Source organism: Vombatus ursinus, unplaced genomic scaffold, assembly GCF_900497805.2.
Source record: "Vombatus ursinus unplaced genomic scaffold, bare-nosed wombat genome assembly UNPS02014821.1, whole genome shotgun sequence".
Lineage (NCBI taxonomy): Eukaryota > Metazoa > Chordata > Mammalia > Diprotodontia > Vombatidae > Vombatus > Vombatus ursinus.
This window is the reverse complement of record NW_020954599.1, coordinates 50,610,846-50,634,033: the sequence shown is the minus strand read 5'-3', so window position 1 is coordinate 50,634,033 and position 23,188 is coordinate 50,610,846. Positions and strand designations below refer to the sequence as shown.

At 38.5% G+C, this 23,188-nt stretch overlaps 1 protein-coding gene across 16 annotated transcripts in view; it reads right to left on the bottom strand.

Annotated features, from left to right (window-relative positions):
• The window catches only part of NEK1 (NIMA related kinase 1), a 161,944-nt gene extending 138,962 nt beyond the window's left edge, over nt 1-22,982 (bottom strand). For 10 of the 16 annotated variants that reach the window (XM_027837313.1, XM_027837321.1, XM_027837323.1 and 7 more), the window contains exons 1-5: nt 22,853-22,982; nt 19,746-19,811; nt 11,156-11,405; nt 9,090-9,238; nt 8,911-9,007 (exon numbers count right to left, since the gene is read on the bottom strand). In XM_027837313.1, coding sequence (XP_027693114.1) covers nt 8,911-9,007; nt 9,090-9,206 — 214 coding nt within the window. In that variant the 5' untranslated portion in view covers nt 9,207-9,238; nt 11,156-11,405; nt 19,746-19,811; nt 22,853-22,982. Of the gene's footprint in view, nt 1-8,910; nt 9,008-9,089; nt 9,239-11,155; nt 11,406-19,745; nt 19,812-20,805; nt 20,890-22,828 lie in introns of all 16 variants that reach the window. The other 6 variants (XM_027837316.1, XM_027837315.1, XM_027837314.1 and 3 more) reach the window with 6 other exon arrangements.
• Between the last annotated feature and the right edge of the window lie 206 nt (nt 22,983-23,188).

The window sequence follows — 23,188 nt, the reverse complement described above, 5'->3', positions numbered from 1 at the left end:
TCTGTTTAAACAAAATATTCCTCACTACGCAGTATTTGATTTGAAATAATAAAACTTCATTTATGGAGCTTGGATTGGCCTAGTGGATGAAGAATGGGCTGCCTCAAGGGGCAGCTAGGTGGCACAGTGGATAGAGCACCGGCCCTGAAGTCAGGAGGACCTAAGTTCAAATCCGGCCTCAGACCAACCACTTGACACTTATTAGCTGTGTGACCCTGGGCAAGTCACTTAACCCCAATTGCCTTTAAAAAAAAAAAAGATATATATACACACACACATAAAACAAAAGCAAGATCTTAAGCTAGAGTAATAACTGGATCTTACTTAAAAAATCCCATTTCAGAGTTGCAGAGGATTTCAAAAGCTATGTAGTTTAAGGTCTGTACCCTAAGGAATTTAAAAAGAGAAAAAAGGAAAAGGGTCTATGTGGACAATAGTATTTATATCAGCTCTTTTTTTGTAGTGACAAAGAACTGGAAATTGAGGAGATGCCCATCAACTGGGGAATGGCTGAACAAGTTGTGGTATATGATTCTGATGGAATACTATCAAACTATAAAAGCAGAAGACTTTGAGAAAAACCTGGAAAGACTTACATTAACTGATGCAAAGTGAGCAAAACCAGAACATTTTACACAGTAACAGAACAACGATCAACTGTGAATGACTTATCCCCAACAATACAAAGATCCAAGACAATTTTGAAAGACTTATGATGAAAAACGCTCTCCACTTCCAGAGAAAGAACTGATGAAATCTGAATGCAGATGAGAGTATATTATTTTATTTACTTTTTATTGTTTTCTTTCTGATGTTTTCTTTTGCAACATGACTAATATGGAAATGTTTTACATGGCTACACATGTATAACCTTTATAAAACTGTCCGCCATCTCAAAGATGGGGGAAGGGAGGGTAGGAGAGAATTTGGAACTCAAAGTTCTAAAAAACAAAGGTTAAAAATTGTTTTTATGTGTAATTAGAAAAAATATTAAAATTTTTAAAATAATATGAATAGGTTTTAAATGTTGTGTTAGTGGGGAAAAAACTTGAACAATTAAATATTTAATAAAAGTAAAAGTCATTTTTTAAAAAGACTATGTATTTCTCTCAAAATAACTTGGTAGTATTTTTTTTCTCAATTTTCAAGAATAATTTGTGTAGTACAGCAATAAATATTCCTATAAAGACTTAATTGGAATTGGGAGAGGAGGAAGTCAGAAGCAAGAGGGACAGAGTGAAAGGAGAGAAAGAACAGAATAAATGGGTGGAAGGAAACATGGTTAGCAATAGTAACTGTGAAAAAAAAATTTGAAGCAAGTTTCTCTGATAAAGGCCTCACTTCTCAAACATAAAGAGAACTGAGTCAAATTTGTAAAAATAAGAGCCATTTCCCAATTAATAAATGATCAAAAGATATGATCAGTTTTCAGATGAAGTAATCAAAACCATCTATAGCCATGTGAAAAAATACTCAACTCACTATTGATTGGAGAAATGAAAATTAAAACAATTCTGAGGTACTACCTTGTACCTATTAGATTGTCTAATAGGAAAGAAAAGGTAAGTGACAAATGTTGGAGGGAATATGGGAAAAATGAGACATTAATACACTGTTGGAGCTGTGAACTGATTCAACCATTCTGTAGAGCAATTTGGAACTATGCCCAAAGAGCTATAAAAGCATGCATAGCCTTTTACCTACCAATACCACTACTAGTTCTGTATCTCAAAAGATATAATATGTACAAAAGTAGTGATAGCAGCTCCCTTCTGGGGGCAAAGAATTAGAAATTGAGGAATTGTGGAATGGCTGAACAAGTTTGTGGTATGTGATTATGATGGAATACTATTGTACTATAGTACTATAGTATTCTTATTGTACTATAAGAAATGATGAGCAAGATGCTCTCAGAAAAACCTGGAAAGACTTGCATGGGCTGATGCTAAGTAAAATGTACTGTATACAAATTAAAAGCAATATTGTAAGATGATAAACTGTGAATGACTTAACTATTCTCAGGAATACAACAATCCAAGACAACCCTGAAGGAATTTATGATGAAAAATGCTATCCATTCCCAGAGAAAGAACTAATGGTGTCCAAGTGCAGATTGAAGCATACTTTTACTTTATTTTTACTGAGTTTTTTTTTTGGTCTGTTTTCTTTCACAACATGACTAATAATAACAAAGCAGCCATGATTGGAACCAGGCTGCATGCTGCTATGGCAATTGCCTGCATTGTTATGGCATTTTACGTTCTGTTTATAAAATGAACTCTTAAGACATTCGAACCACCAACTGTCAATCAAGGGGCTTGGGGCAAGAGGCCTCTCGGGCTTATGCCACCTCTAGAAGAGGCCGACTGAGATCAGGAAAGCATCTCCCAGAATGACACCACATCCCCTGCCTCTGCCAGGCCTAGAAAAAGCTCTTTGGGATCACCCACATCATTCAGACTTGGGGGGATTCCAGAAAGCCAATTTCTTTACCTTCCTCTGATCTGTTTATAAATTAATCTGCTGCAAAGAATCTATGGTGTTCAGCTATATAGCACACCTCTTGGTGATAACATTACATACTTTGTGCAGAAGAAAAAAATTCAACTCATGGGTTACACCTCTCAGGAGGAACTTGATGCCACCTGGCTAGTGTGTGTGCATGCTGCCCACTGTCATTACAGAAAAGATCGACCCACCCCCATCTGCTTAACCTGCCCATTGTTAATTGGCAAAGGCTGGAATGAATAGGTCAGGATATGACTACACATGTATAACCAATATCAAACTGCTTGCCTTCTCTCAATGAGGGAGGGAGGAAGGAAGAAAATTTGGAACTCAAAGTTCTGAAGATGAATGTTAAAAATTATTTTTACATGTAACTGGGGGAAAATAAAATACTAAAAAACAAAGAGAAATGGCCTAGCTTCAGATTAGTCCTTCCAAATAAAGCAAGTGCCAAATAGTTTGATAACTCTAGCTTATTAACACCAAACTAATTATTTTTAACCAGAAGTTACTAAAGATTGCCTGACATAGCATCTTCAGAAGTCTGAATTCTCTGTTGTCATTCAGTTGCTTCAGTGTCTGACTCCCATTTCGTGTTTTCTTGGCAAAGATATTGGAGTAGTTTGCCATTTCTTTCTTCAACTTATTTTACAGATGAGAAAACTGAGGCAAACAAGATTAGATGACTTGCCCAAGGTCACACAGTGAGTGTCTGAGGCAGGGTTTGAACTCAGGTCTTCCTGATTCCAGGCCTGGCACTCTATCCACTGTACCACCTAGCTGCTCCGTGAGTTCTCTACACAAAGTTTATTTAGAATTATTCTCATCCCAAGAAGTGAGATTTTTTTAAATTTTTATTTTTAATTTATGGAATAAAACAAGCATTTTCATAACAGTATAATAAAAAGGATGATTGCACAAGAAACTCCAAAACTATTACGTACAATTTTCCTTTTAAATATATAATAAAGTTATTATATATTTAAAAAAAGTTTCCTTGAAGAAAAAAAAAGCTATCCAGTTTAACACAAACCTGAATATCTTCCCCAAGAACTACAAAGTATTCACAACTACATGAAAAAATACTCCAAATCACTAATACGAGAAATACAACATTGAAGTTTCACACCTCATAAATGGGCAAAAATGACCAAAAAGATGGCAACAATCAATACAAGAGGGGTTGTAGAAAGAGACACATTGTTGGTGGAGCTGTGAAATGGTACAATCATTCCGGAAAGCAATTAGAAATTATGCAAATAAAGCAACTAAAATATCTAGCCCTTTGACTCCAAGGAAGTCATCAATAAGAAAAAGTCCCCATATAATCCAAAATGTTTATAGCAGCACTTTTTTCAAAGCTAAGAATTGGAAACTAAGTAGATGACTATTAATTGGCTAACACATTGTGGTACATGAATGTAATGGAATACTACTATGCTGTAAGAAATGACGTGTGTGATGAATACAGAGAAACATGAAAGGATTGATATGAACAGAAACATAGTGAAGCAAACAGAGCTAAGAATATAATATACTCAGTAAATACAATTTAAATAAAAAGAATGACACACCAAAAAATCAAAAGTAAATAATTAGGAAGATCAAACAGGACTCAAATGGATATAAAAAGATCCCCCTAAACTATCCCTCCTGGAGGTCCACAGCTGTTACATACTGCACATATTTACAGACTTTTTCAATCTATCGATCAGCTGTGCTGCCTTTTTTCTTTCTCTAAAAATATACTGTTTGTCACAGGACATGGCTCTCTGGGAGGGGTGGTGGGAGAAATACATCGGATACTATGACAACGCAAGAAATAGAAAATACTAATAAAAATTTATTTTTTAAAATGTCTTCTACAATACACTTGATATTGATCATTTAGTTAAGATCTTTAGTGATAAGCAACATGCTAGCTCCAAAGGTAGGATTATAAGAAAATTCTTCCTGATAATCTGATCATTTGCAACTTCCACCAAGTTCTACCTAGCCTCCTACTTCTATCCTCCTACTTCTATCCTCTGAGGTGAGAGAAATTATTAATAATCAATGATTTGGGGAGATCCAGAGTTCCCCCTTTTTCTATAGTTCTCATTTCAAAGTTCAGTTTCTTGATTACTGATAATGAGATTGAATTAATTCTCCTCAATCTTGATCACACCTCACCCAACCTTCTACTCTGAGTCTGGGTGGGAACAAATTCTTTGAATAGATTGCCCAAGGCTGAGTAACTTAAAAGTAAATGAAATAATCAAAGTTCATTAGAATAGGTCCAGCCCCATTATGTACTCAATGCTCCTTACTTCCTTCCATCTAGTACCTATAAAATTGATTTTGGAGCCCAAATATAAGGCTTGGCATTTATACCTATTACATTTCATCTGATTTAATTCAAGCCCATTGAGATCTTTTCCTTCCCAGAATATTCACTTTCTCACTAATTGTTAATCAACCAGTTGATGACCACCCTCAGGAACACCCCTCTTCCAAGGGCATATAAACTGAGAGCCCACCATGATTATCCTTGGCATTCAAGAGTGTCATTGACTTATTAAAATACTAGCATTATAATCTCTTCAGGCACACATCTGTCTTTTTTAAGGGAACTTCAGTCATTGTGTTTGGGTAGGGAGGTGAATTTCTATGGGCAATCTCATTCAACATTTCCAAATACCTCCCAATTTTAATCTCTTTCAAAAACAAGACTACTCCTGGTCTTTATTCATATAAGGACTACACACCCAGTAACTGCCAAGGGCTCTGTGGTTCTCAGCGCCTTGGTTTCTCAACTCCAAACCCCTTATGTTCTCCTATGTAGATGAGTGGCCAGGAGAAAGGCAGAGAAAGCAGGAGTCAGCTGGAACCAAGTAAAAGGAGCCAAATGTTAAATTTTCAGTGTGAGCATTTGCATGTTGAAAATCAGCAAATGCTTTGAATCAGGGCTTGATTTATTGTTTTGTTGATTGTCTAGACTTAAGAAAGTGATGGAGAAAATGATAATAAAGATTAAAAATTGCTAGCATTATTAATAAAAATGACTAATTATCCAGAAATTATGTCTCCTGAGCTTTTTTAAACGCCATGGGGCAAAATGCACAGCACGTTTAATCCTTCTTCCATATGACAGCCCTTCAAATGTTTAGAGATAGCTATCATGTTTCCTTTAAGTATTCTTTTCTCCAGGGTAAAAAATCCCCAGTTCCTGCAAATGAAGATCATATGACAAGGCTACTCACCACCCAGCTCCATTCATCTGGAGATTGCTCAGCTTATCAATGTCCTTCCTAAAGTGTTAGTGCTATGAACATAATATGCCTTCAGTGGTCCAAAACGCCCAGATCTTTTTCAGACAAACCAATATGTACTCATGCTCCTTACCTCCTTCCATCCTGTACCTGTAAAGTTGATTTTTGAACCCAAATATAAGACTTGACATTTATATCTATTACATTTCATCTGATTTAATTCAGCCCAATGTTCAAGCCCATTGAGATCTTTTCCTTCCCAACTGGATCATATGTAAGTTTGATAAACATGAATTTATGCTTTTATCTAGGTTTTGGTGTCTATAGCTTGTGACATCAGAATCCTTTAACGAACCATGTTTTCATACAAACAGAATGCTGTCCTCCAGTAAACATTCACGTGGATATAAAGAGGTTGAAATCCCAATTTAGACTCTGTCACCATTCTGCTGTATGACTTCGAAAGGTTCATTTCAATTTTCTGCTAAAATTGCCACAATCTAGATCTCCTCTTATTTTATAAGAGATATTATGAATATCCTATATATGATACAGGTCAGAATTTCAAAAAGTCATCAAATACAGTTTTGGGCCCAGATGGTTATCAAATGGAAACAGGCAGCTCAGTTCAATTCAGCTTAGCTCAGCTCCCACATACTGCTTCCAGGAAAAATCTAAAAAGAGCCCAAGACCCAACAATGATTAAGAAATCCAATTAGACATAACTACATAGCATGACTTCAAACACAAAAAAAGCCAGCCAGAATCCCACAGGCAAGAGGAAAGGAAGCCTACCACAAAAGCCAGCATCAGTGTAGGCAAATAAGAAGTTTCCTGTCATGATCAAAACAGGGCCAGTGACACTGGAAGCCTATAGGATTCTATATCCAGAGGAAGCAAGAGTGGAGTGCTCCCACTAAAAAGCCCTAGGGCGGTCAGAAACCTACAGAGTGGACCTCAAAAGCAAAACAGGAGTAATAACATCCAGTATGGATGTAGCAGTACTTAGACTGGGACAGCCCAGTACTAAGGAGCTCAGAGGTCCCTTGAACTCTGTCTGAGACACAACAAAGGGCCCTAAGAACCAGTGCTTTGAATCTCAAAGATCCAAGCAAACCTACCAGAGCTCTTTGTATAGACACATCCCAAAGGTGGAGGTAAGTAGGAACCCATATGATCCAGGTATGGACCAGGTAGGGCCTATCACACCACCCAAAATAGAGCAAGGGCAGAGCCTGGCCTTGGCACAGAGCCCCAGTTCAGCAATTAAGACAGGAGAGATGAATAAAAGGAAGAAGACATGGAACACTATAAAATATAATTAAAGATTCGAGGACATTCAAAGCCTCGGGGAAAGAAACTACTTAACAACTGAAAGCAGAGACTCGAAGGAAAAAATTGATGTCCAATTCCTCAAACAGGAAACAGAGGAGATAGAAGGAGAGTAGGGGAGTTAAGAGGGAGCATAATACAAGCATGAGCAAAGAGTTGCAAGCAAAACAAATTTCTTGACTGAGAATGGTAAGGAGAGAACAGGAAATGGTAGAGGTGGAATGAAAAGTTAGGAACTGGAAACTAAGATGGTGCCCATGAATTGAGGAATGACTGAACAAATTATAATGTATGAATGAAAAGAAATATTGTTAGGAAATAAGAAATTACATGAGACATTCAGAGAACCCAGAGAAAATTGTACAAACTGATGCAGAGTGAAGTGAAAAGAACCAGAACAATTTATATGCCAACAACACTAAAAATAAAAACGGCTTAAGAACTCTGATCGAGGTAATGATCAACTCCATCTCAGCATACTAATGATGGAACATATTATCCACCTCCTGTCATAGAAGTGATAGCCTCAAGAGAGACACTTTGTGGATTGGTTTTGGTTGATTAGGGCAGCTAGGTGGTGCAGTGGACAGAGTGCTAGGTCTGAAGTCAGGAAGACTCATCTTCCTAAGTTCAAATCCAAACTCAGACACTTACTGTGTTACCCTGGGCAAGTCACTTAAGCTTGTGCGCTTCAGTTTCTTCAACTATAAAATGAGCTAGAGAAGGAAATGGCAAATCACTCCAGTATCTCTGCAAAAAAAACCCCAAATGGGGTCATGTAGAATTGGACATGACTGAAAAAAGACTGAACAACAACTTTGCTTAATTATGACTGTTACTGGTTTGTCAGGTGGGGATCAGTTGCAGGAATCAATAGTAGTGCAGAAAAAAGAAAGAATAAAGAGGGACATTGAAACTATTTTTTAAATGCACAGAAGTCAACAGAAAGAAATTCAGAAGGAATCATACACAAGTAATTAAAGTTTTGAAAATAACATTCAATTTATTCTGCTTTTAAAAAAGCAAGAAGTATGGAATGGATATCAGTGCTTTCAAATACAATTCTCTTGTGTTCTGCTCTGTACATACTAATGCTCTGTGTGTGTGGGGGAGGGAGTATGGGTTAGGCTCAGAATAAAATAAAATGGTGATTTTCTTTGATTATGTACAATGTGGAATCATTCTCTTCTTCTAGGTTTGTTTGTTGGGCATTCCTGGCTCTTTAATATTCTTTTGACATCAACTGCTTTTTCTGCTTACTTGTTTTTTCTATCCTATATAGTATCTGTCAAGTTTTTTTTTAAATTTATTATTAATACAAGGTTATCTAGACTCTTATTAAGATATGCAGAAAAGAGATTCCACAATCTCTGGCCCAAATTTTTCTAATACTATCTCTACAGCATTTTAAACCCCATCAAGAAGATACTCAGTGTAGTTAAATCTTATAATTTCAGATGTAAGGATACCAATGAGTGGATAGGTCTCTCAACTTTTTTCCAGAGGCTCAGAGCTATCCCTCAGAGGTGATGCTTAACAGGACTTAAAGGGCTAAGAACAATTTGAGTGAATAGTTTATTTTCATCAGCATGCTATTCCTTCCACAGATTACCAACACAGTCCTCATGCAGTATGAACTAAGTGGGGATATGGATGGTATCAAAGAATCAACCCAGCCACCAGGCTCCATATAATACTGACATTGCAATGATATGCATTATTGCCCCAGAGTAATGAAGGTATAGTCATAACTAAATTACACAGAGACCATCATTTAGTTGATGAGTTCTTGTGTACTCTTTTGCAAATTTTATCTGACCTTCAAATGATTCCCTATATAGGACAATATTTGGATGCTTCATGTTTGCCAACACTTCAACTTCTCTCCTTGATTCTTCTCTTTCTTTACTGGACATCTGAAAAAGAAAATCAGATTTAAAATACACACTAATAGGAAATGAAAAAACAGTGCCAAAAAGAGAATGAAAATTGACTTACCCTTGAGATGTTAATTTCCTTAATAACATATTGTTTGTAATCTTCCCTAGATTTAACAAGAATGGCTTTTCCAAAGGATCCTTCCCCAATCTTTTGGAGTTTACAGTATTTATCCATGGTTCTTTTCTTAATGCATCCTTATACATGTGCTAAACAGAAAAAGATATCATTAACACTGGTAAAAACATCTACTAAAACATGTTATAAAGTTTAAAAGAAATAGTAAATCTTTGCTTACAGTTAAATAACCTCTCACTAAATTATACTGCATATTACCTGGAGTCTAAAAATCAAACCCCACCATAATAATGCCATATACTAATTCAAATTTTTGTGACTTCTTGGACATCTAAATATGCCATCATCTTCAAATGGTGAACAGGAAAGGTATCATTTCGGCCATTACTGCCTCTATCCTGGATAATTGTAATGGGCTCCTAATAGGTCTCCGTAACTCAAGTCAATCCCCTTCTCCAATCATTCTTCCACACAACTAACCAAGTGATCTTCCTTAAGCACAGATATGACCATGTTACTCCTCTATACAAGCTACAGTGACTCCCTGCTGCCTCTAAGATTAAAGAAAAAAAATTCTCTGATGACTTTTAAAGCCCTTTACAATTTGGCTCCAATATATCTTTTCAGTTTCACTGTACATGACTCTCCTTCTAAGACTCTATGATCTGGTCAAACTGGCTTCTCTCTCTTCCTCACACATGGTATGCTATCTTCCATCTCTGGACCTTTGCAGTGGCTGTCCCTCATGCCTAGAATGACCTTCCTTCTCTCTGGGTCAAGGAGGACAAACAGTTTATTTTTATGGTGTTTTATATTTTATTTTATTTTATTTATATTAATATATAGCAATAAATTTTATTTATATTACTTTTTTTTATTTTATATTTCTGGTATGTCAATTTTCAGGAACTGTTGGTCTATTTTACAGCTTAACTAAAAGTATATTAACGTTATCTTCTGGAAAAGGCATGTCAATCAAATGCCCTCTGGATCAACTCATCATCCTTCTGATTCTATTGACCAAAAATTTCCTTCCCTGGTCACCACTCCCCTATATGCATGCATCTTCTTCCCTGTGGGAACTCAGGGAACCACACTAACTTCATCTTGCGACTCAATTTGGGATCTCGCTCAATTCCTATTCTATTCAATTATGAGTCTACTCCAATTTCTTGCCAGAAAACTGTTTAATTATGGGAATTGTGAGAAAAAACTTCATTGCACTGTTTGAACCCAGTCTTGTGTGGGGGAAACTGGATCACCTCTACTTGCCGCTGAGAGACCCTTAGCTAAGGACATAGGTTATGCTGACAAGACACCCAGTCAGATCTGAAAATTGATGCAAAGAGTTTTCTCATAATTATACATCTCAAGTAACCCATATGCCTTACGTGAAAACTGGCCCCATTCTGGTCAATCAGTTGTTGATTCCATGTTCCTCTGAATACAGATAGTTGAGGGGAGTGGGACACCTCTTTTTCTGATATGAGCAAATTGCACCTGTTAGTTCTCCCCCTCCCACCTCAGAAAGCCCCTAATCTTTCTTCCAATTAGGAATCAGATTACCTAATTTTGTATCCTGCTTAACTGTTTTCTTTTAATAAATTGTTCTTATTAGATTTATTGTTTTTAATGCAGAAAAATCTGTCTCCCCTTGTATTTGGGGTCCAGTGCCAAAGCTAAGGAGACCTGGTCCTGATTTTGTTATGCACTGGCATGCATTGCTTAATAAATTGATAAGACTGAAAACTCAAACCTTTGTTCTCTCAGTCATTTCATCTTTCACCTGCCACAACCAAACAAATGCTAAGTTCCTTGAGGACAAGGACCATGTCATTTTGTTATTTGTATTCCCAGTGCTTAGCACAGCACCTAGCATGTAGTAAGTGCTTTATAAATAGTTTTTCATTCATTCATTCCAGCAAAATGTATCCTTAAGGATTGGGCTTCTGCCATTCTTTGCTACTGGCAGAAGACATTTTAAAGAATCCAGTGCTTCGCATCAGATATGCTGAAATAAAACTCAAGTTTTACAGCTGCCAATTCACCTTCATCACTGAGGATTACATTACAGGGAACAAGAACTTCAAAAGTCTCTGGAAATGATCACCAAGACACCAAGCTTGTCCAGTCTGTCCAGTGCAGAAGACAAAAGATGTATTCCCAGTCACTCAGCAGCTTAGGATGTAGACCATGTCCCCACAACAAAGGGGGAGGTTATTTAAAAATAAAAGCCCTGGAGTGTACTCGCTGGTAGACCCTAACAGTCCAACTTTCTCTCAGGGAATCCAAAATGTGCTGTAAGGGATAAAAGGGAATTATTTTTTACTTGCCTGATAAGAAACTTTGGAATTGAATTATAAAATAAAATGAGAGCTGATGGCTGTGGACACTTACAAGAGGGTAGAGTTCTTGGTTTTGGTTGGATTGGTTGTGCGATGACTAATATTGATAGACTTAACCCTTCTCAGCAATACAAGGATCTAAGACATCTCCAAAGGTCTCATGATAGAAAATGCTATCCACATCCAAAGAAAGAACTATGGAGTTTGAATGCAGACCAAAGCATACCATTTGCTATTTTTTTTCTTCTGTTGTGTTTTGTTTCCTCTTTCTGGTGGTTCCTCCTTTTGGTTCTAATTCTTACTTACAACATCACTAATGTGAAAATATGTTTCATAGGAATGTATATGTATAGCCTATATCAGATTGCACACTGTCTTGGGGAGGGAGATGGAGAAAAATTTAAAACTGAAAAGCTTATGGAAGTGATTGTTGATAATTCAAAATAAATTAATTAAAAGAATAATGTCCTGAAGCTTTAGAATAAGAGGGGAGAATAGAAACAGAAAAAATCCGCCAATCACCACTTGAAAGAGATCCCAAGAGGAAAACCTACAGGAATACAGTCAAATTATATGAAACCCTCAGCTCAAGGATAAAATATTACAAGCAACAAGAAAAAAAATTTTTTTAATATGGCAGTGCCACAGTTGGAATCACCAAAGACCTAGCAGTGGCGCCACTAAAAGACCACAGGTCTTGGAACACTATATATCAAAGATCAAAAGAACTGGGGTTGCAGCAGAAAATATCATACCCAGCAAGGTTAAGCATAATCCTGAATGACCAAAAAAAAAAAAAAAAAAAAAAAGGACATTTAATGAATTGTCAGACTTTCAGGACTTTGATTTAAAAAAAAAAAAAAAAAAAACCTGAACTTAATTAGAAGATATGACTTAAAAGAGCCAAGAGAAAGATAAGGTACATACCAAAGACTAATTACAAGGCACTCAATAAGGACAGACTGTTTACTTTTTATCTATGCAAAATGTAAAACATGTCTAAGACTATTATTAGTAATTAGGTAGTTTATAAGAAAGACTGGGGTAGACCTGAGTACGATATGACTTTAAAAAGTAAAACTATTTAGGAACAGTTAAAATGAGTAATTATCTTATACAAACGAGGTGCAAGAGAAGGACTGACACAGGAACTAGATGGAGGAGCAGGGCTGTTGGTTCTGGAAATCTACTTTCATCAGGAACGGGATGAAAGAGGGAACAATACGTATGTATCTAGAGTAATATAAACGTCTTCTAAATTCAGAAAGAAATAAAATGCTAAGGGGATAGGGATGTGGGAGAGGATAAGGAAGGACTCCCTAGGAGGATAAGGGAAGGATCTTTAGAGGGGAGGGTGAGGAATAGGACAAATGGGGTTATAGATCTATGGGAATGGGAGGATAAGGGAAAGATCCTGGGAGGTAGAATAGGTTAAGTAACAGGGGGGCAAGGTAGCAGGTAGAAGTGACATAGAGGAGTCAGGAGGGATAAGAAATAAGAGATATACACAAACACAAAACAAAGATCAGGAGTAGAATTTGTTAGGGAAAGTATATCTTTATATATATATATGTATGTATATATGTATGTGTATATATCTTTATAGCTAAATATATCTCCACACTTCATTGTAGAGGGGATGGGGAAGATGAGGGAAAAAAGAACAAAGTAAAAAGTGCACAGCAGAGAACAAAAGAAAACTTACAAGGAAGCAAAGATAGATAGCTCTCAACATAAGGCATAGTATTTATTACATAGGCTTTCTTGAAATGGAAATTTATTGCTATGTATTTTGAATCCTCTCACATTCTGCTGTGCACATGATATGTTTATTTTCCTTATTTTGTATTTAAGTTTTAATATTTAATTTTATGTTTCTTTTTCTTTTCTCATTGCTTAAGTTTTAGTATTTAAGTCTAAAATTTGAAAAAAAGATTAATTTGTTCTTCACTTACCACTATGACCTGCCCTTTTTTTTTTTAACCATACATTTTTTTGGTAATATCTTTTAATCACGTATTTCCTTCTTTGTTAAATTCGAAATCTCTTCTATTTTTCCAGACACTACCCTCTCCTGGTTAGCTCCTTCTCCGTTTCCTTTGTTGGCTCCTCCTTTACATCAAGCCCCTCTTACCATAGGTGTCCCTCAGGGTTCTGTCCTGGGCCCTCTTCTCTTCTTCCTCCATACAACTTTACTTGGTGGTCTCACTGGCTCCCTTGGAGCCATCATCATTTCTATGCTGATGATTCTCTATCTATCCTGCCCCAACATCTCTGCTGACCTCTAGTCTCACACCTCCAACTGCCTTTCAGACATCTCAAACTGGATGTTCAGTGGCCATCTTAAACTCAACATTCCAAAACTGAACTCATTATCTTTCCCTCCACCTTCCCTGCTTCTGTAGAGGGCGACACTTTCCTCCCAGTTGTCAACCTAGTTGTCATCCTCCACTTCTCACTATCACTCACCTCCTACATACAATATGTGCCGAAGGCTTGTCGATTTTACCTGTGCAACATCTCTCAAATCTATCCTCTTGTCTCCTCTAATACCACCACCACCCAGGTGCAAGACCCTTATTACCTTATGCCTGGACTATTGTAAAAGCCTGCTGGTGGGTCTGCCTGCCTCAAATCTCTCTCTCCCCATTCCAGTCTATCCTCTATTCTGCCACTCATGTTATTTTTTTTAAAGCTCAGGCCTGACCATGTCACCCTTCTATCCCCCACCCAATAAACTTCAGTGGCTCCCTAACTGCCTCCAGAATCAAATCAAAATCTTCTGATTGGCATTCATATCCCTTCATAAGCTAGCCCTCTACCTTTCCAGTCTTCTTATGCCTCACTCTCCACCACGTTCAACGAACAAGCCACTCCATTTATGTTCAGTGGGCATCTCTCTGGACATTTTCTCTGTCTTTCCCCCATGCCTGGAACATTCACCCCCTCAGCTCCATCTACTAACTTCTCTGGCTTCCTTTAAGTCCCAACTAAAATTCTACCCTTTCCTAGAAGTCTTCCTCAATCTTCCCTTAATTCTAGTGCAGTCCTTCTGTTAATTACTTCCTATTTACCCTGTATATAGGGTATATTTGTCTACATGTGGTCTCTTCTTTTGGATGATAAGCTTCTTGTGAGAAAGGACTATCTTTTGTCTTTGTATTCCTAGTACTTAGCACAGTGCCTGGAACAAAGTAGGTGCTAAATGTTTATTGATTGATATGAACAAGGCATTCATCTATACCTAGAGTGTATTTCTTTCTTATCTCTGCCTCTAAGAATCCTTACCTTCCTTCAAGTAATACCTCCAGTTCCAAACCTTTCCTGATATTCCTGTTAGTACAATCTTCTTCCTCAAATTATATTTATCTGTGTCCACGGGGCAACCCCTCTTCCCCCCACCCCCACCCCATAGAATTTAAGTTTTTTGAGAGTAGGGATTGGTTCATTTTTCTGTTTGTATACCCATAACAATTACTTTCATGTCAAATGGAATTTAGAACAACGCCAATGCTAGAAGTTAGTAGTAGAAAAGGGGTTAATCTACTAGCTATATGTGCATACTAAAACTTCTAAAAACATCAAAATTGGTAAGTAAAAGAAAAAGTAGCACTGACAAAAATCAGGGATAGGCTGCTCTATGGGGGGTGGACTTTGACCCTCAGCTGTAGCCTCAGAGGGAAATAAAATTAAGCAAATAAAAACAGAAGCTAAATGTAATGTTTAGTAAATGTGCTAAAACCACCATTTACTGTGTTACCCATAGGGAAGTTCTTTAACTTTGCTGAACCTGAGTTTCCTCATCTATAAAATGGGAATAATGATGGTTTCCACTTAGATTTTTATCTTTCTTACTGGTCTTCATCATCCTCTCAAATCCTTAATTCTAGGATCTTTTCTTGGTGCTCTTCATTCTCTATACTCTATCCCTCGACAATCAGATTCAGTCCTTTGACCTTAACTGCCACCTTCATGTAGAAGACTGTCAAATCTCTCTCCATTCTTGACCCTCCCTTTTGAATTCTAGAACAGAATCTACCAAACAAAAAAAAAAAATCATGTTTTTTCTAAGTTGCATACAGGACATCTCTACCTGAACCTCCCATTGGTACCTCAAAATAAGTATTTCCAAAAACCAATCTTACCTCTATTTCAACCTTGCTCTTCCTTCTAATATCATAACTGATACTGATGCAATCCTAATAAAGCTGCCCCCAGCTCCAACATTCTAACTTTCTTACGGGCCTCACTGAACAACAGGCATGCCCTGATTTAACCACACAATCTGGCTTTAACCACACCACAAGCCCCCAGACTCAATACAGCCACTGTCTTTAGCTAGCCTCTGTGCCCAGATCCAATTCTCATGTTTAAACAGGTGTGTCCATGTACTCAACCACGAGGACATCATCCACATAGCCCAAGACAGGACCACAACACCTAACTATCCATCTTGACCAGACAGTACCACAATAGCTAGCCAATCAGAAAGTGGCGCAACCAGGATGTTTGAACGCTGAACCACAGAAGGGACTTTCCCTAAGTAGGCATCTGTGCAGTAATAATAAAGAACTGACCTTAACTTATGATGTAGAGAGGCTTATTATAATATCATTATCATACATAAATCCCCTCCTTGAGGTTTTCTGTATGCATCGTGGGTAACTGAATGTGCAATTCCACCAAGGCTGAGACCCTTCCCCATTACCTAATCCCTTAACAAACCCGTCCTACCTTTTAATATTCATAATTTCTGTGGTGTAATCAGCATCATTATACTATAAATTTGCCTGTGTTGTCTTACTAAGTTGCTGGTTCTTCTTGGAACTCAGCCTGTTGGAGGCCTTATTCCAATAAATGTAATACGTGGATTAGAGATGGTCTGACTCAGAATTCATTCAAGATGACCCCTACAACAAACCACGAAACCACGACAATACTACAATAGAGAGAATTCACCCAAAATCTCAAAATGTTTGCATTAGAAACTTGGTTCCAGACAGGATCATCTAGTATACCCTCTTATTTTACAGATGATTAAGCTGAGGCCCAGAAAGGGATCATAAATTTAGAGGAAGATGAGTTAGAATCGACATGCCCAAGTACTCACACTTAAGTGAGAGAGCCAGAGCTCTACAAGTCCAGGTCTTTGGTTACCAAGTTTAGGCTCTTTCTACTACACCATATGGTTTACTTACCTCCCATATTTAAAACATTGGATTATCTTTCACTTTTCCCTGTTACTCATCTCTAGTTACCAAGTCCGATCCATTACATTTGTGCAATATAACTCACACCCATCCCTTCCTCTCAATTGCTATTGCTGACCTTAATACTATTCCTCCTCACTTACCTGCCTTGACAATTGTAATAGGATCCTAATAAGTTTTTCTGCCTCCACTGTTTCCACAATCCACACCTACTGAAATAATCTCCTATATTAAGATATAGTCATGCTACTCAATAATTTAAAAATCTTCATTGGCTTGCCTGTTGAGTGAAAGTTCAAATTCCTCTGCCTATAATTCAAGGCCCTTCATCATCTAGTACTACCCAATTTTTCCAGCCTTATCTCACATTATTCCCTTCCACATACTCTACATACAGTCAAACTGTACTGCTTTCTATCAAACATATCATATATACTTGTGCCTCTATGCCTTTGCTGTTTCCTGTGCTGAGAACATTACCCACCCACTTCACTTGTTGAAATCCTATCCAATTCAAATCTTTTCATTGGATGGCAAAGATCTATTATCCCTTATGCCTCACCTTACACTGTTTCGAAAACTTTTCATCTACTTATCACAACTATGAATTGTAGTTATCCATAATGTGACTTATGCCCCAACTACATATAAGCTCCATAAAAGCAGAAACTTTTATCTAAACTTTGCATTTTCTTCAGGGTCTAACAATGTCCTAAGAGGAATTTAATCAATATTTATGTGAAATTTACAAAATTAGGCATCATCATATAAATGTGATCTATTTTACTAGTAAAAAAAAGTTGCCTTTTTCATATGATGTTTTCAAATTATTCTTCAGTGCACTTAACAGAAATCTGTGCCACATAAAAGTAAAGGTTTAGGACAATTTTCTCACACTAACCCTGTGAGGTAATTATTACAAGTAGTATAACCTCTATGTTAAGGTAATGTAATTGCATGGAACTGCACATGCTCACTCTCTGGCTCTAAGTCCTGGGCTCTATACCACTATACTGCCTCTCAGGTGAAAAAGCTGACTCAGGTCAGCTTAATATCAATGTAACATTATGCATCAGAAAATTTTTTTTAAAATGGCTTGTCATAAATAAGGAAGCTGCAACTTTCACCCTCACAAATCTAAAAGATTACTTGCTATAAGGAAAATCTCAGTAGTGATAAGGGGAGAAGAATCAATCAACAAACAATTGTTAATGGTTTTACTATGTTAATGTTTAATGTTAATGCTTTTACATAGTATTTACTACTATGCGCCAGCTAGGTGGTAAGGCCTCAGACACTAGGTGTGTGTGATCTGGGGCAAGTCACTTCACCCTCTCTGCCTCAGTTTCTTCTTCTATAAAATGAGCTGGAGGAAGAAATGATAATCCATTCCAGTATATCCACCAAGAAAACCCCAAATGGGGTCAAAAGTGACTGAAGCAAATGAAAATGACTGAACAACAACAATTAGGCATGGAGCTAAGTGCTGGGGACACAAAGGAAGGCAAAAGACAGTCCCTGCTCTGGAGGAGCTAAAAATCTATTGGGGGAAGAAAACATGCAAATAACTACATACAAACAAGTTATATACAGGATAAACTGGAAATGATCAACAGAAAGAAAGCACCAGAATTAGGGGGGCTGGGAAAGGCTTCTTGCAGAAGTTGGGATTTTAGTTGAGACTTGACTTCTGCCAGGAGGCAGAAATGAGAAGGGAGAGAATTCAAGACACGAGGACAGCAGTGAAAATATGTAGAGTCAGGAGATGAAGTGTCTTGTACCACAGCAAAGAGGCCAGTGTCACTGGATCATAGAGTAGGTGGGGGAAGCAAAGTGTAAGAAGACTAGAAAAGTAGGGGGGAAGGGAAGGGAGGTTATGAAACATTTTGAATGCCAAACACACGATCTCTCTGCTCCTAAAAGTGATAGGGAGTCACTGGAGTTTACTGATTAGGGGATTAGGGGGATGTCATGGTCAGACCTACACTCTAAGATTACTTTGAACAGACTTAAGACAGGCAGACCAATCCCAAAGGCTACTGAAATAATTTGGACATGAGGTCATGAGGGCCTACATCATGTTGGCAGTATCAAAATAAAGAAGAGGGTGTCTACCAGTGTTATTACCAAAGTAAAATCTACAAGTCTTGGCAAGAGATTGGATAGACGGGTGAGACTAAAGAGTTGAAAATGAAACCTAAGTCTAAAGCATGGGTGACTGGGATAACAGTGGTACCTTAGACAGTAAGACTGAAGTTAAGAAGAAAGTTGGAGGAAAAGATAATTAGTTCACTTTTGGTCATGTTGCATTTAAGGTACAGGAAAGATTGCTTGATTTGTTCAGCTTCAAGCTACAAAGTAGAATTTGTGAACAAAATATGTAGATTTGGCACAAAGTAATTTGGAACATCATCAACAGGGTATGGGAATCAGGAAAGATCTACTACAGGAAGTAGCAATTGAAATGAATGGGTAAAGGAAGCTACCACTGGTGCTTATCAAAGCAATTTACCCTCAATAAATCTTGCATACAAGCAAGGTATCTCTTGGAGAAGTCAATATTTCCTAGAAATAGACCACTCCAAAAAAAGAAAAGCTCTGTGGGCTAACTTCACAACCCTGAATAAACATCCGCCATGATAAATAGCTTATAGAAACCATTTTAATTTTTAACACTGAATTTTTAAGTAGAAATGATTTACAGGTAACACTGAACAATTTAAAATAGTACTAATGCACTTTACAGAAGCAGGTAGGTGGCTCAGTTGATAGAATCCTGGGCCTAGAGTCAGGAATACTGGAGTTCAAATCAAATACAAGCTGTGTCACCCTGGGCAAGTCACAACCTCTGTTTGCCTTAATTCACTTGAGAAAAGGCAAACCACTCCAGTTCTTTGCCAAGAAAATTCCATAGACAGCACTGGTACACTATTGGTCACAAAAAGTCGAACATGACTGAATAATACCACAGCATTTTATCACTTTTTCATCTACCAGATTTCATCTCCCATTCAGTCAACTCCATAATATTATTAAATCAGAAGAAGAATGCATTATTCAAACATTTATTATATGACACTTACCAAGGCAATAAAGGAATTCTGCTTCTTGGGCCAGGTTTCACTCACATCAGATAATGTGAGGCAGGCCTGTAAACAGAGACATGCAAGAATACAAAGAAAAAATCATTCTAAATCTGACCATAGGAAAACTCTAATGGTTTAGAACAGGCCCACACAACATACTGCCTGCAGCTTGTGGCTGGTGAAAAATGTAGGGTTGCCACTGTGCACTCTCCCGTCTTTGCCACGGGACCTGTGGCAACCAACCATCACCAGTCTGTCGATAGCCTAACCTGTCTGCAGTCTGAAGAAGTTTAGCCTATTTTAATTTTGGCCTCTACCTACTGCCAAGTTCTGCAGGTCTGGTTTAGAACATCTGAAATATGAATAACCAAAATAGGAAGTTAATCTTAACGTTTCAAAGCAATTCCATAAACACCATTTTCCTTTTCCTAGCTATTTTATTAATGTAATATCCATTAAGGCAGGATCACTATTTTGTCTTAGAATCTCCAGTGACTTCTAAAGTGCTTTGCATGTAGGTGCTTAAATGTTTATTGAGTGAATATAAGGTACTAGTAAATATAAATCATATTAGCAATGGATTAAACTGCTATTGACACTTACTTATCCATTACTATTCAACTATTTCAATTTTTGAAAGGTCTCCATCACTTGGTTTTTAAAAGCCTTCACAACCTGGCAGGGACCTATCTTTCTAGCCTCCTTATCATATTCTACAGTCCAGCCAAACTGGCCTTTCTCTCAGTTTTTCATAAAAGACACACCTGCTGCTGTCTTTCAGTGTTTGGCATGGATTCCTGCTTGACATGGATTTCCTCCTCACTTTGCTTCACGGAATCCTCTCTTCAAGACACAGCCCAAACATCACCTTCTAAATGAAGTCTTTCCTGATCCCTCTGCTAGCTCCTGCCCCAAGTTGTATTTGTTCAAAATATACTTACGTGTACATGTTATCTACATGGATAGAAAGTAAACTACTTGAGGGGAGGAATTGTTTCATTGTTTGTATCTATATTCTCAGTGTTAGCACAGTGTCTGGAATATAGTAGGAACTTACTGGTTGCTGAATGTTATAAAGCCTCTCAATTCAGGTGAAGAAACTTTCAATTCAATTCCCATGCACCATATGCCCTACAAAGTCCTGGGAGATGAAAACAAAACATACACACAAAAGTATATGCAAATACAGTCAGGGACAAGGACAAATACAGGTCAGGGACAGTCTTAGGAGAGTTGTATAGCGAACTGAGAGTAAGATGAATTGCCCAGGGTCACATGGGTTAGTTAGACGTGAGACTTGTACCTAGGTTTTCCTGGCCCTGAAGTTCACTACCAATGTCTCTAGCAACCTGCAAAATAAACATTATCTACAAGCTTCCAAGAATTGCAGATATTTGAGTACTTTAAGAATCTGTAATTTCATCAGTCTAGGTCCTCTTTTCAGTGGCTCTGAAACACCCTTAGAAGGCAAGAGAAAGACTGATTTGGAAACAGAGCCTGTTTCCAATTCACAGCTACGAATTCCAAAAGCTGAACTCGTATACCACATATACAGTCAATATAGAACTGATCTTGCATACAACATATAGTCAACATAAAGCTGAATTCATATAACATATATATGTATGTGTGTGTGGGGAGAGGGAGAGAGAGACAGAGAAAGTCAGTCAACATAACATGATCAACAGAGTGCAAGTGGAAGATCAAGAAAGACCTTCAAGTGAAATGAACTGCTAAAGAAAGCTACCATCAGTTCCCATCAAATCAATTTACTTTATTTATCTAGTATGTGTATATATATACACACACACATACATACATACACACACATATATAATTTGCATTGTTTCCCCCATTAGGATGTGAGCTCTGGGAGTGAAAGGATCAGGTTTTTTATTTTGCATTTCCTTTGTATTCTTGGCACTTGGCCCACTGTCTGGCTTATTATATGCTTATTGAGGATCGTGCCAGAAGTCTTCAAGACTGGGCTCAAATGTAACTTGTCTATGCCTTTCCCCAGGCCCATTTCCCTCTGAAATTACTTGCCTTGTGTATGTCCATGTACTGTATATATCTTGTATGTACACAGTTGCTGTTATCTCTCCCATTAGAACCTGAGCTCCTTGAAGCCATTTTTGCCTTTCTTTGTATTCTTGGTCTGTATTAGTGGCCTGGCACATAGTAACCACTTAATGCTGTTGACTGAGAGACACACCAGAGTACAAGATTCAGCTCAAATCCCATCTTCTGCAGGAAGCCTTTTCCTCTCTCCCCTCTCCCTTGCTCCTGCATTACCTCTGAAATTACCAGTCATTTAAACTATACATATTTCTGTCTTCTGGCGTCCTTCAAATCCCTGGCAAAATCCCACAGAAATTCTACGGGAAGCCTTTCCTAATCCTTTTTAATTATCAGTGATTTCTCTCTATTTCCAATTTATCCTGTATATAGCTTGTTTGTACATAAGTTATTTGCATGCTATCTCCCCCACTAGACTGTGAGCTTAATAGTCATTAACCATTTATTAAGCGCCTATTCTGTGCCAGGCTCTAAGTGCAAAGGACAGTCCCTGCTTTAAAGGGGCTCCTATTCGAACAGGGAGACAACAGGTATACACAATCAAGTACTGTCAATTAAGAGCCTGTTCTGTGCCAGGCAATTAAGTGCAGAGGATAGTTCCTGCTCTCAAGGGGCTCCACTTCAAACGGGAGAGGTATCAGGCAAATAATCATGTGCATAGTCATTAAGCATTTTTAAGCGCCTACTGTGGCGCCACTAAGTGCAGGGGACAGTCCCTGCTTTCAGGGGCTCCCTTTCAAGCCGAGGAGGCGACAAACAGCCACGTCCATTGTCAGTCAACAAGACGGAGCGCCCGCTGCTCGCCGGTCCGGGCGGCCAAAGCTGAGCAGAGGCCGCCGGCCCGGCGCAGCGCGGGCGTTGGTGCGGTCTCCGGGTCGGTTAGTTCGAAACTGGCTCCATACCCGTGACTGCGCAGGGATGGGCGGCGGCCCCGGGGCCGCTCCCAGATGCTGCCAGCGCCCGAGCCATGGACAGCGGGCTCCTAACGGCCCCGCAAATACCTGCAGCCCCCCGGCCCCACGAACCAGCTTCCTGGCGGCTGCAGCGTCCGTCCTCCGTCTCTCTCCGAGTTGGAGCTTCTTCAACTTCCCGAGCCCGCCTGCCTCGCTGCCCCGGCTCCGCAGAGTCCGGCGGCGGCGGCACAACGCGTACCCAGCCTGGGGCACCTCTCCCAGACCCACCCACACCCGCAGCCAGCTGACCTCCTAAGCCGCGAGCCGCAGCTGCACAGGTTAGTAAAAGGAAAAGGAAAAAGGAGGTAACCCCCCCCGCAGACGTGATGACGCCATGCGTTGCTGGGGCCCCGCCCCCTCGTGCGCTTGCCTGAAAGGCCGGAGGGGCGGGGCCAAGGGCCTCTGGGG